The sequence below is a fragment of the Protopterus annectens genome, chromosome 3.part0, assembly GCF_019279795.1.
Source record: "Protopterus annectens isolate FY-2018-M chromosome 3.part0, PAN1.0, whole genome shotgun sequence".
NCBI lineage: Eukaryota > Metazoa > Chordata > Ceratodontiformes > Protopteridae > Protopterus > Protopterus annectens.
In genome coordinates this window covers 993,894,044-993,909,271 of record NC_056731.1, presented here as the reverse complement: position 1 = coordinate 993,909,271, position 15,228 = coordinate 993,894,044, and the positions used below count along the sequence as shown (strand labels likewise).

The following is a 15,228-nucleotide window of genomic DNA, read 5'->3' as shown; positions in this document are numbered from 1 at the left end:
GCGATGATGTCAGCACACCTGCGACTGGGCTTCTTAAAGAAGAATGCCTTAAAAAAAAAAAAATAAAATAAACATTTTTTTTTTAAATCAAAAGATTAACTCAGCGGATTCCAGGGGGGTGCAAGTGCACCCCCTTGCACCTGCCTGCGGGCGCCCTTGTTCTCAAGATACAGGAAGGGAAGAAAGTCTACTGTAAAGAATTTTCTGAACAGATGCCTGAGAGATAGAACAAGACACATGTTCATGAGAAGCACCTAAGCAAGAAAGACACTTATCGTGGCTGTTTATATGGGGTATCTGTCTCCCACACTGGCATTTACCCTTCCTGGATGACATTAACCTGAAAGAACAAAAAAAACTAGAAAAAACAAAACTCCCTATGGAGCACTTATCTTGCAAAAACAACAAACAGGCATAGGAAGTCCTGGAGAATGAAAATGCATTAAACTGGCAGAAAACGGATGCAGGTAAACAGACTGAGAGTGTAAAAAATACATTCAGACTCGCATCAAAGAAGTTTTGTTTTTGGTAAGCCTGAACATCACCTTTATGCCCTATGTTATGCAGGGTGCGTATGGTGATGTTTGGTATACCTTTTCGATTCAGAAGTCTTTGGAAGACTGGCCGATTGTCAGGCTTCCATGGCAGGGAATTCCATATAGCTAAGAATACTGCAGCAGTGAATGTAAGGACATTATAAATATACTGGTGTGTCAGTAAGAGAGGCAACATTTTGAGGCTTATTTCCCTTGAAATGATGGTATGGAATGTCATGGACCTTTATTTCTTTAAATCAGCCATTCTGTTAAGGATGGACCTTTATTTCTTTAAATCATGCATTGTATTTAAGAAGTTTTGACATGTTAGGCCAGAAAGATTCATAAGGATGAGCATATCTGACTGATATATGTGTCTTGCAGTTAGTGTAGAGAGTTACAGCTATAAGCTATTAATAATGTGCTTCCTGGAGTGCAAGGTTTGATTCCCTCAGCCTCCAATTGACTACTGTGTGACTGTATAGGTCAGCTAACTAAACATTACTCTGAGTGGGCCTGAAAAAGGCACATGTTGAATATGTGCTCTACCCAAGTTAACAAATAAATATTGACAACATAATTGTCTCTGTATTGTCTTTGTAGCAATAGGAGACACAGCTCTGTTTAAAAACCCACTTTTAATGTACATAGATGTCATTTAGACTGGTATAACACTGGGTTTTACATTCCCAGTCATTATTAGCTTCAGACTTACTTAAGAAATCAATCTCAACAGGTAAAAGTAATATTTTTTTCTGTTAATGCACTTCCTCCACTTCCTGAAAAGATAAAAACATACAAATTATAAACTTTTATATGTTGCGGCTAGTGTCTAAGTAAAAGGTCAGTTGGTAGATGCAAACCTACAGCTGTTATTCTAAATGTATATTAGAATAACAACCAAATTACCTGGTAAAGCTTCCACAAAAGGGTAAAGGTTCCTATGTTTTATTTTTGGCTAATTACTTATTGTATTTATTTTTTACCCAAGAACATTTGCTTTTCTGTGAAATATTCCTCCAAAAGTGCCTAAACCCACTGCCCACTGGATTTAATAACCCTGTATATTAATAATGCTTCCTACTGTGATCAACACTACATCTTAAGTACAAACAAACTTTTGTTCTTTTACACAGATTCCCATTACATTTGGTTCTTGTGCCTTGTTACATTTAGCTGACCTTGTTCTTGAGACACTGTGGGACAAAATGCATTAAGTTGCCCAACTCTGAGTTTGCATCGCATTGCCTATAGCAGGATAGTTCATAATCCACTGGATCCTCTTTCTGTTACTGCTGCTTCTCTGCCCGCTCTATCTAGTGGACTACCTGGGCTTACATAGCCTAGTGATTTTTGTTGGCTACCTATTTTATCATGTGGTGGAATTCAATCTGCACCCCAGGTTCAAATCAGAAGACAGGAGGGACTCAACCAGATAGTATCAAGTTTGCTGTTACCTTCCAACCCAGAGTACAGTCATTTGCCTCAACACATATCACTGTCAGTCACCAAGATTAAGTTAGTCTATACCCAAATATTTCAGTGACAAATCAATCCCCAATAAAGTCACTGGAACAGCAGTACAAGGGGAGGTAACCTGACGTATGTTACTGCTTATATATCCTTCTCTAACAATACTTAAGCCCTGCTTCATACCTCAGTTGATAAAGTCAAATCCTGCCATCAGGGCTTAAGTAGAGATTTCATTCACTAAACTGTGACTTTTAACAAAAGGAACATGTTTGTGTTACCATGCAAACTGCTCTGATGTTTTCATTTGCCTTTACCTATCTGTCAATAGCCTAACTGCTCTCTTAGCTGGTACTAGTATAACAGTTATGTGCCTCTTTCCTTGTTGCCCTGCTGTTTTCTACTCATAAAATGGAATTCTTGCAACAGTGCTGATTTGTCTTTAACATTATGCTAACAGGGGAGTCATTATTCTCGCATAGTCTGGTTTTACTGTGCTGTAGTTCTGCACTGCTTAAATGGCTTTATCTCCATCCATCCATACATACATGCATCCATTTTCTATACTGCCATACCCAGTTTCGGATCACTGGGGGAAGGGCAGACCTACACTAGCAAGCAGGGTTCATACTCATGCCTGTTCATACCTGTTCATGCATCTGTGGGCTAATTTAGCATCAGAGTCCACCACCCGTCTTGAACTTGAAATGCAGAAGGGACCAGAAACCACAGCAAAAATAAGCATAAGCATGCAAAGAACATGCTGCTAAGTAAGCATAAGCATGCAAAGAACATGCTGCTAAGTAAGCATAAGCGTGGAAAGAACATGCCGCTAAATAAGCATAAGCGTGCAAAGAACATGCTGCTAAGTAAACATAAGCATGCAAAGAACATGCTGCTAAGTAAGCATGTGTGCAAAGAACATGCTGCTAAATAAGCATAAGCGTGCAAAGAACATGCTGCTAAGTAAGCATAAGCATGCAAAGAACATGCTGCTAAATAAGCATAAGCGCGCAAAGAACATGCTGCTAAAGAAGCATAAGCGTGCAAAGAACATGCTGCTAAATGCAGACATTACACCTAAGAACAAAAACTGTGAGGCAACAATATTATCAACTTACTGTCTTGGTTACTGGTCTATTCAAAAGCATCAGATATGTTACTTGTAATAAATGTATCCCATTGGAATTGGTTTTGTGTTCTAAATATATTTGGGCTTATTGATTATGGCAGACCTGGTCACTGACACTGTAAAATTCTATTTCTGCTGTGGAGACATATGCCTGTGTTAGATTTACTGTGGGCACAGATGAGCATGTAGCATCATGCCTATGACTGGAATAATCAATTGCATGTGGATGGCATTATTGTTCATGGTCCCCTAGACCTTAGAGACAGCAGGCAGTATAGCAGTCACCCTCAGAATGATAGCTGGTTGGCATGTCAGAGGGAGTGAAAATGTAGTGTCCAATGGATAATGCCTTTATTAATGTGTCAGTGAACTGATGTTTGTGCAGGGTATACAGAACATGCTTATATAACTGCAACTTGTAGAAATGTACAACAGCACAGAGGAAATAGAGTGCATTGCTATAGGCACACTTATGCTACAAGATATGTTTTAGATGATGTTCCATAGTCATGATGGCTCTTCTACATAGATTAATAGGTATTACCCTGAACTGGGAATCTCAGTAGACATCTGTCAAATTTTGTTTTTTTTATCAGTTTGATAAGAAGATCAGTGAGTTTTACATTTCATCATCCTAGTATCACCCTCAGCTACTTGTGCCAAGCCTCCATTTGATTGTTTGTCTTTGTAAGATCCAGATGAGACAGCTCACACACAGTCCAGACCCCCCCCCCAACACACACACAATTGGTTATTCCAGATGTAGGCATGGCAAAGTGTGCCTGTCAGTGTCTGCAATGCATTTGCTAGGACAATGTGTCTCTGCAGCAAAATTGCCATTTAGCCATCTGTTCCTATCTAACTGTCGCTGTAGCGTAACTTCCTACGACCAAAAAGCCTGAATCCACATAAGATGTGACAAATCTTTTGCTTGACTGAAAGGTTAAATCAAATTATAAGGGAGGGTCAAAAGATATAAAAGAGCGAGGAAACACAAGAAGTACATAGCGTGAGGAATATATGAGTTAGGAATCTAATCATTTTAAGAATTAACAGCAAACAGTAATATGGAGAAAGACAATGAATGCGGATATAGAAATTAATGAATTAAGAAGATTTAGGAAGAAATAAACTGGACTACTTAAGGATAGAAAGAAAAGATTAGCTTGACTATATACAAGAGAGAGATACAGCATGTAGGAAAAAAATTTAAATGGCTTGTCCATTTTTAATAGGAATAAGAAAAAAGATATAGTCTGTAATGGGATATAAGGTCAGAAAAGTGCAATAGTCAAGCACCAGAAAGGGCAAAAAAGAGATAAAAGAACATGCAAGAGAGAAATTGGCAGAAATGAATACAGGGGACACAAAAACAGTTTAGGGAAGGATGTGATGGAAGGAATTAGGAGTGTGAGTTTAAAGATACTGTGAAAAAATAAAAGCTACATGTTAGATTAAAGGAATTGACTATGATTTTTATAAAGGTCAGAGGAAAGACAGTTGGGATTTTGTATGCTGTGTTTATTGAAAGGCTTAGCATACCAGGAGAAAAAGCGAGTTTATATGAGGAGGTAATGAGGTTTAATAAAATTAGAGTAGAAGTTTAATAATAAGAAAGTAGGCAGTACAGAATTAAGGAACAGGAGATCTTTAACAATTATTAAGACACACTATAAAATTATGGTTATGTCAATTCAATAATGTTTAACCAAGAAATGTGCACACATTTTAAAAAGCAAGGTTGATTACATAAAAAAAGGTATGATAAATTGTTATGGTGGTTTAAAAAGATTGTTCAGAAAATACTTTTAAAAAACTTGAAATTTAGTAAGTAGAGATATAGAGAAGCTTTTTGGCAATGTGGAGTATGTGAAATTCTTTAAAGTATTAGGAAGGCTGGAGTAGATGAACTAATATACAGATGAGAGTCATACAAAAAAGGGGTAGTAAGATCAATTGTGAATGTTTACTAACAGGAAAACTACTGGCAAATGAAGGATATAAAATAAGGATACCCTTTAAGTCCCTTTTTGATTTTATGTTGGTACATCAGCCATCTGTCTTAATGAACATCACTAAAAGCTTCTGCTCACCTAATCATGTTGGAAGCAAGTGCCAGGGAATTTGGTAGACAGGTAGTGCGGGCAGGGTTGCATGTGCGTATGTGTGTGGCTGCATGTGTGTGTGTATACATAAAAGCATGAGTGGTGTAAGGAAATATTGTGTGTGTGTGTGTGTGTGTGTGTGTGCGCGCGCGCGCACATGCACCCGCGTGTGTCGTTCTGAAAAGTTACAATGGGGGGATAATTAAGGGCTAGATAGGACAACTATGTGTGTGTGTCTAGGTAAATGGATGAGTATATCCATGAGTGAGATCATATGGGTGTGGCTCAGTGTGTGTGTGTATGTGTGTGTGTGTGTGTGTGTGTGTGTGTGTGTGTGTGTGTGTGTGTGTGTGTGTGTGTGTGTGTGTTCCTGGGAAGTTACAATGGGGGGATAATTAAGGGCTAGATAGGACAACTGTGTGTGTGTCTAGGTAAATGGATGAGTATATCCATGAGTGAGATCATATGGGTGTGGCTCAGTGTGTGTGTGTATGTGTGTGTGTGTGTGTGTGTGTGTGTGTGTGTGTGTGTGTGTGTGTGTGTGTGTGTGTGTGTGTTCCTGGGAAGTTACAATGGGGGGATAATTAAGGGATCAATAGGACAGATATGTGTGTGTCTAGGAAAAATGGATGAGTATGTCCATGAGTGAGATCATATGGGTGGGGCTGTGTGTGTGTGTGTGTGTGTGTGTGTGTGTGTGTGTGTGTGTGTGTGTGTGTGTGTGTGTGTGTGTGTGTGTGTGTCTTCCTGGAAAGTTTCAGTAGGAGGAATAATCAAGGGATAAATAGGAAAGATATGCATGTGTGTGTCTGGGTAATTAAATGATTATGTCCATAAGTGAGATCATATGGGTGGGGTTTTGTGTGTGTGTGTCTCTATGGGGAGGCTGTTACAATCTATGACGAGCAAATCCTGCAACATGAGGGGAGCACTAGACACCAGGGATAACTCTTTATATCATTTGTTAAAGGTAGTTTAAAATAATAGAGCAAAGGTTCTGAAGCACAAAAGATATAAGGCAGTGGGAACACTAGATACTAAGCATACTCTATATAGCTACCCCAAAGGCATGTACCCTTGCCTCTCATTCAGAGTGTGTTAGTCCTCTACACCACTACTAAGCACCAAAGAAACTCCTCAAATGTTACTCAAGTCTGTGAACAAAAATAAAACCCTTGATACCAAAAGCAGCAGCCTTAACTCACTACACTCATTGTTCAGTTAGTGCATTAGTTTATTTATGTAATAAGAAGTATGAAACATTAATGTCTGCATTATTCAATGTTCACACCAGTCCATTATGAAGGACAGGGCACCAGAAACAGTCCTGTAAAATCAGGGACAGACAGCTGAGAAGGATTGGGGGTGTCCTTGTGGGGGGTGCTTTGGTACAAAGCTGGAAGCAACACTAGATGACATCAAGAAGAATCTTAGAAACTATTATTGGGACTCAGTTAAAAAGTTAATAGAACACCATGTGTAGCATCACGATGCACTTTACAAGCAATAAGAAGCATTAAACTCTAATATCTGGCATTACTGACAACTGTGAAGATCTGTGATTTGCAAGGGCAGGGGCAAAAATAAGGATAAATATCAATGCCATCCTGTCAGCTCACGGACTGTTAGAAGGTATGATGGTGTGTGTGTGTGTGTGTGTGTGTGTGTGTGTGTGTGTGTGTGTGTGTGTGTGTGTGTGTGTGTGTGTGTGTGTGTGTACCAGTGCATGGACTGCAATGTTGCCTACTACAGGAAAGTGTTGATTTGCACTAACTGTAGTTAAAGGCAGTCAAGAGACATGCAAATTAGCTAACAATGTATTTCCTCATTGTGGGTAACATGCCTCTGAATTACATTTCCCCACATCATGGAAACAGTCATTTTGATTGCAGCTGTTACTGTCAGGAGTGCTTTTGGCTTTGTAGGGTATTTCATGTGCTTTGTATTACATATGCATAAATAGCTTTGTACTTCAGCTCACAGTTCATGACTGAAAACGGTCCTTGAACCAGCCCTCTCATCCATTTAAAAAACGACAAAATAATAAATAAGTAAATAAGATTCAGTACTGGTATGTAGTATGATTACAGCTGTGTACCGGCCTTGTTTTTGGGCCGAGTTTCTGACAGAAAAATACATGCAAGTCACCAATCCAACGATGCAGTTAACAAGCGAGCAAACCAAGAAACAAAATAAGTCCACTTCCCAAGCAATTACAGTATCAAATAGGTTAAATATGTAATTGTACTACCTTTCACTTAAAAGGGTATTCAGGCAGGCACAATCTATCCCAAAACTATGTTTTTTAACAGTTCACTGCTTTGCACTGCATGTACAATATATGTTAAGGTCAAGGAAGAGTTATGACATACTCAGCTGAACAAAAGCTGTATTTGAGGAACTACGGAATATCAACATGGGAGTTTGGTGTACAAATCTGAAATTTTAGGCTTCACCCTGCCTGCATACATGACATAATAAGTGGAAAAAAGTACAGATGTCTGGGAGGGTCATCTGTGTGATCAGAATTACTGCATTTGCATATGTTCACTTCTTACCATGTTCAGAGTCAGTGCCACTGTATACTTCTTAGCACTTTCCAGACAGACATTTGTCAGACTGCTAACTTCTACAGCATGATTAGAATTAATGCCCTGTATGAACTGGCTTATTAACATTATCAATACTAAATAATATGTGCATGTTAATATTTCAACCTGGTCATGTTTCTAAATACTATTGGTATTGGTTCTGAAGAAGTCTGCCTACTAGCAGATGAAAGTGCTTAACCTGACTGTTACTCTCTGTTGTCATTGTGGAGCTCCGTGTATTCAACATTAAAATTTATTGCTTTTCAAGTCCTTCTGTTCAAGCAGTGGTTATTCTGGATTCAACCACAGGTTTGGTTATTTGGCATGTTTCTAAATACATTTGACTTCTTATTATGTTTTAAATGACTTGAAGCAAGCTATTAATTCTTACAGTTTGAAACTATGTTAATAAACTGCTGAAACTTATTTGGAAACAAGCATAATAATGCTTAAACACACTTTACATCCTAAATGTTCATTTAATGTGCAGACAGGTGAGATATGCATATAAAATATGTGCTGGATAGAAAAGCATGATGAGTACTGCCAAGTGAGTAATTTGGGTAAAAATGATGTAGCATAAAATGTAAGCACAATGGTGCTCACTGCAGAGCAGTCTGATTTTATGCTCCGTGGACCAACAGTAATATTCAGTTTAAACCAGATTTAAAATGGCTTGAAATCCTATTTTGATGAATGACACGTTGGCTGGACTGTTCCCATATGTGTTAAGAAACTTTTTTTTAGAATTCACATTGTAGTGCACATCTTGTATAAACATTTATGGATACATGTCTGTACATTCAAAATACCAAATATTAAAAAAAAAAAAAAAAAAAAAAGTAATATACCTCGATCAAGATGCAATCCTTGGTCCACAGAATACAGTTCCTGTGTACCAGTTGTACAGCTGGGCGAAAGATCTTGTTTTGTTGTGACAGTGCCACTGTTAGATTCAGGACTAAGTCTATCGTGTTGTAAAAGGCTGAGCAAGGAAGTGTAGTGCCTATCTGGTATTGAACCCTGTACCAGTGGTGGGTCAGTCAAAGGATGGTGATAGACACTGCAGGGATCTGGTGAGAAGGGCCACAGAGCTGGAAGCTGCGGAGGCTGGCCTTGTAAAACTGTAGGTTGGTAGTATTCCGAAGGCACTGGTAGACTATGACCAGTACTGGCTATTCGTGGAGGTGGAGGCTGAGGTGCTTGATATGATCCAATCCAGGAAGTCTGAGGAGCATTTCCCATAGCAGGAGGCATATACTTTTCTAAACAATAAAAGAAGTCTGCATTACATTTCATTTCATATGCACTATATTCTTTCATAATTCTAATTGATTATACATGAAAAATTATTTTCAGAAACTTCAAGATTAATGCTGAATGCAAAAACCTTCCTGGTTTGTTTACATACCACTCCTGTATATCTAGTTTTCCCCTGTACTGCTCCTTGCAAAAGAACAAGCATTCTTCTTATTGCAGTATATAAATGCAAACTCTTGAGGCCTGTAGACTGTTTCTGGTTCTATAGTGTTATGAAAACACAAGACATAAACATCAGGCAAGTACAAAACACAGAACAAAGACCTTCACAGTAGAAGTTAAAAGTTGTAAAACATCTACTTCTCTTAATATTGTTAGATTAGATTATATTTTATTTAATGTATTTGTTAAGAGCAGTGGGATGATCTCTTTGGAATGTTTTTTAACTGTGAGAAAGGACAAAGGCAAAAAGAAAATCCAGAAATTATATTCATAACACAGATTTGTATAATTAGCCAATATGGCTGTTGTCTACATTGTTAGTGAAAACATGACGTATGAACTGGGAAACTACCCTGAAAATATGTTGGATATACATCAAGGTGACATAATAAGCAGATATTAGACAAACTATAATTCTTAATAATGTCTAAAATCTTGTTCTTGTGTGTTAAAAGGTACAGTTATAATGTGTGTGATTTTGTATAGAAGATAGTTTGTTCGTTAATGAATGCTTATGTAATTATTACTGCAGGATTAACTTGTCGTATTGTGACTCAGTCTGAGAGGTTTCAAGAACTGCTGGCCAAAAAAAGGCTGCAGATTAATAGTAATTAGAGAATGTGCAAAATGTACATCAGCACCCTGATTGGAGAACAAACGTTCTCCAGCAGGGTATTAATGTACAAGCAATGCCCACTGAAAAATGAGTCCGCTGCGTCACGGACTGCAAAAAAACTAATGGCTGCCAGTGTATGTATGTGTGTGAGTGTGTTTATACTTCTGTCTAAATGTGTGAGTGAATGTGTGTATAAAAGCAGAGGAGACTGCGTGTGTGAGAGAGACAGCAGTCTTATGTGAGTGAATATGTGTATGAAAGTAGGAGACTGTGTGTGTGTGTGTGTGTGTGTGTGTGTGTGTGTGTGTGTGTGTGTGTGTGTGTGTGTGTGTGTGTGTGTGTGTGTGTGTGTGTGTGTATGTGTGTGCATGTGTGTGTGAGATGGAGAGAGAGTGAGAGTGATCTTGTGTGAGTAAATGCGTGTATGAAAGCAGAGGAGGCTGTGTATGTGAGAAAGACCGAGACAGAGAGAGAGTGATCTTGTGTGAGTGAATGCATGTATGAAAGCAGAAGAGACTGTGTATGAGAGAGAGAGAGAGAGAGAGAGAGAGAGAGAGAGAGAGAATGGACTCTCTGTAAAATTGTTGTTTTACTTATTTATTTTTTAAGCACGATATCATTTTTTATATATGTTTGATGTAAAATGCTTCCTCCAACACCATTAACATATACTACAGCAAGTTTGAAACATTAGGCGGAGGAACTATTTTACATCAAAAATATATATAAAAAAATAACATAGTACTAAAAAGATAAGTAATTAAAACACAACAATTTTACAGACAGGCCATTCTCTAAGCGTAATAATGCCCTCCAGGGTGTGTGTTAATGTGTAATTAATGCCCTTACAGGGGTGTAGAGGCCCTCCACCTGCGGTGTCGTGCCTCATAACACCCCTGGACAGGCATTAATTGCACATTAACACACACGCTGTCAGACATTATTGCTTACATGTTTAGAATGTTTGGCTGTTGGCAATGATCACGCGGGGTAACCTTATGTTCCAACCATGTTCATGCAAAAAAGAATAATAGTTGATAATTTTATGCAGAAGACTAGACAAAACTCTTAATAAATTAAGATATTAGTGGTTAAAAATAGAAAGGCATGCCAAGATAAAATAAAGTGCACTTATTGTAAAATGTATTAAAATTATACTGTTTTGATTTGTACTGGGATTCTGAATAACTTACTGGAGGCAGTTGGCATAGAATAAATAAGTTTGCTTGTTATCATGCAAGAAGTTGATATAAGAAGAGTTTGAAAAAGAAAGAAATGGTACGGAGTTAGAGGTCGTTGTGGAGGCAGAATCAGTGACAGACATCATAGTAAAAATGCTGTTTATTAAATAGATACAACTTGTTTCCTGAATAGTATTACTAGTCTAACACTCCAGTTATGTACAAGAACCCTTTGGTTTAGGGTGTTACCACCACTGGTTCCACTGAGAAGCCGAGAACCCCTGTCATCAGCACAGTCACTTATCTTCAGTGCCATAAGCTAAGCACATATATCAGAGCTGCAACAAGCAGAACACTGCCCGGTGCTTTGATACTGCTTTATTACAGATGCAAACCGTCACACCATTTATAAGTGTTTACAGGGTGAATCTGAAAGGCAGTCACAGTAAGAGGAGAATCAGCATGGAAATGTCCAGCTACACCAGCAACAGAAATGACATTCAGTCATGATGCAAAGGAAGGAAGGAACAGACTCCAAAGTAGTTACTCCACTCTGTTACAGGCTCTTTCAATGCAATTCTGTGGCAGAATCAGCCAGCATCTCTAGCAACAGATCTTCAAGTACACCCCAGCAATTAACATTCACTAATCAACACCACCTGTCTCCTTATGATGGGCTTCTGTAGTAATTTCACCAGTACATGACTTCTTATCTCCATGCTGTTTCACCAACCAGGATAAATCCTCCTACAACTTCTAGGCTGGAAGCACTCTACAATATCCCCCCAATGAAAGAGTAAAGGAATCTTCCCAGTTCCATAGCCAAACTTCCCGTAGTCAGTATGAATACCACTTTGGGTCTCCCAGAAAATAGTCAGCTGGCCTAGTAGGACTAACTCCATCATCAACGCATAAATAAATAAATAAATAAATACAATGTTCTGGAACTGTCTTAGCATGTACATGATCTGGGAAAAGTTGTTTAACATCTACTGAACCTGGAAGGGATCAGATATGACTCACTGTGGACCACCTGACTTCTAAAAATTAAACTAAACAATATGTCTATAGAAAACACCATCATTAGTATCACTATGTTCTCCATTGATGAAATGTTATATATTAATTTAATGTTGTTAACCCGCATGGAACACATTGATCTTTTTGGGGAGTTTACAACTACAGCTCAGTTATGAACTGAGTTCAAAGAGGTATCATGTCATATGATGAGCGAATAAAGATCTAACAAGTTATTCTAAATCTCTCAGCTACCCTCAAAAATTTCATAAGTTGTTGATGAAGTGTCCTAACCCGAGGAATTTAGTCACAAATATCATAGCAAAGCTATGAACATTGTTGGACTCGCATGTACTATAGAAGTTTACTCTGTTAGAAGGACTATACACTTAGTGATGTTGTGTTGCCAGAACATTGTGATACTGAACATACTCTTCAAAGTTGTGTGCTGCACATTGCATTACACCTCAAACTATAAGACGGTTGGTTGTCTTTTGGAGGGCTGGAGATTTCTTGTTTGTTCACACAAACACAAATTCTCTCTCTCTCTCAGACACACACACACACACACACACACACACACACACACACACACACACACACACACACACACACACACACACACACACACTCACTCTCACACACACACACACACACACACACACACACACACACACACACACACACACACACACACACACACACACACACACACACACACACACACACACACACACACACACACACACACACACACACACACACACACACACACACACACACTTACAAAACTCAACAAATTATTTTAATTAAAAACAAATTTGTACTAGTCTATGCCTTATTTACATTGTAAGTAGTGCCCATTGATGTGTAGTGGAGTTATATTTCACAACTTGACATTCAAAGTAAGTATTTTATCAGTACTGAATCTATCTGTTAGTGGACAGGTTCTGTGCAAACCTCACCCCCCTATCCCCCCAAAAGGCCCTTTCAACATACCCAATACTTGTCCTGCACCTCACATCTCTGTAGATCAAGTGTTGCAGCCCCTATCCAAGGCAAAGAACACAGCTCACATGGGACCTGAGAGTATCCAAGGATGCACCATCTCCAGCAAGAACTGGCTTCGTCATTGAGCATCCTTTATTCCAGCAGAGTGGAAAACTGATATTGTCATCCCCTTGGACAAAGGTGGTGCCACTACTGACTCTAGAAACTATCAACCCATTAGCTTAACAAGTCTGATGTGTACAGCCATGGACCGTATTATTATGACTCTCATAAACAAGGACATAGGCAACCTCCAAGCACTTGACCCCGCCCAGTTCAGATTCGTCAAGGAGAGATCTTGCCTATTGAACCTGGTTGACTTCTCTCAGACTGTCACCAATGCCCTGGAAAGACAGTGCATACAGCTTACCTTGACTTGGCCAAGGCCTTTGACACAATCTCCACTTGGGCATCCTTAAAAAGCTAGCACAGCTTGGCGTAAATCCCTAACTCATCAGGTGGGTGGCCAACTGGCTCACTGACAGGACCATCAAAGTAAAAAAAGACACCTTCACCTCCGATAGCAGACCTGTCACTAGTGGACTTCCTCAAGGATCTGTCCTGAGACCCCTAAGGTTTGGCATCTATTTCTCAGAGGTCCAGGCAAGGACAAAAAGCACGTGGCTGACCAAGTTTGCAGATGACTTTAAGTTGGGTGCTGTCATTGACTCCCCAAATCATGTTGACACTGCAAGAGGGTCTCACAGCAACTAATGACTGGTGCCAAAGTCATGCCCTCAAGCTAAATGCAAAAAATGTATCATCATACCATTCAGCAAAAACATGACCTCTACCAATTACCACACCAACGACAATCCCCTAAGCATACAACCTGTGGTGAGAGACCTGGGCAGTCAGGTTGATAACAACCTCATATTCGACCTTCATGTAGCATAGGTGGTCAGAAAAGCCTTTTATTTGGTTCATCTCATAAGTAAAGGGATTGCATCCAGAAAAAAGGAGGTTATTATCTCTCTATACTCCTCCCTCATTAGACCAATATTTGAGTATAACGCCCTGTTTGGGATGTACCTCTCCAAGCATCTGCATCAACTGAAAAGGCCACTGAAATAACTCACAAAGAGAATCTATGGCCTCCAACACCTGTCCTATGCAGATAGGCTCAAATGACTATCACTCTACTCAGTATCGTACAAGATTGCGTAGGGGTGATCTGTGTCTCACCTACAAGGCAATCTTGGACCCTGCCCTACTAGAAATGCTCCATATCCATAAGTCTAACTCCTCATGCACCACCCACTCAAAAGGCCTGAATCTAATATGCGATATCAACAAAACCTGCTGGAGAGACAGGTTTGTCTCCCAGAAGCTGCCCCATTTCTGGAATAGACTTCCCATACATGTCAACCAGAGCACCTCGCTGACCTTTTTCAAGCGCAACCTTGATGAGTGGATGGGAAACCACAAATTTGCCAAAGGGGTTCCACCTATGTCCCTCATTGACAGGGACAACAAGTGCTGACTGACGTTTCTATTTGGGGATAAACTCTTAACTAGGCTTGTAAGGGCTCCAGGGCCATTAGCCTAGTAACCTCTTATGATCCTATGATCCTATGAATACAATTAAAAAATCAGCATTACTAAAATGTATACTAAAAATATATTCATCACCTTAGAAAGGCACAAAACCAGTTGGATTTAGAGGTATACAGGACAGTAATATGTTACTAAGAAAAGAAATGAAACTAAGTAATTCACTTAAGTCTTAGAGATAGATGTTTAAATGTTTGTTGCAGGTCATTACACTCCTGGGAAGAACAAAGTTTCTTAAGATATTTCAGAGTGGACAGGAGGGTATATAGAAGATGGGTGTTGTCCACCTAGTGGAGAAACAGGGTATAGGGGAATGAAGCTATTTTGTAGTGTATCAGTAGAAGGAGGCCTTTGTAACTTAGGACAACCATGACTATGTGTCCTTCCATACAGTGACGTTTGCCACTAACCTACCAAGGAAGGATGTATAGAATATCTTACACAAAGGAGGCAGAGCTGAGTTACCTGTGTACATTCTACCCACTGCTGATGGA

General features: G+C 39.2%; 1 protein-coding gene across 1 annotated transcript in view; it reads right to left on the bottom strand.

Annotated features, from left to right (window-relative positions):
* VGLL1 (vestigial like family member 1) overlaps positions 1-15,228 on the bottom strand; it is a 428,026-nt gene that overhangs the window by 219,913 nt on the left and 192,885 nt on the right. Inside the window, exon 3 of the mRNA XM_044065293.1 lies at positions 8,686-9,099. Within this exon, the coding sequence (XP_043921228.1) occupies positions 8,686-9,099 (414 nt within the window). The remainder of the gene's footprint in view (positions 1-8,685; positions 9,100-15,228) is intronic.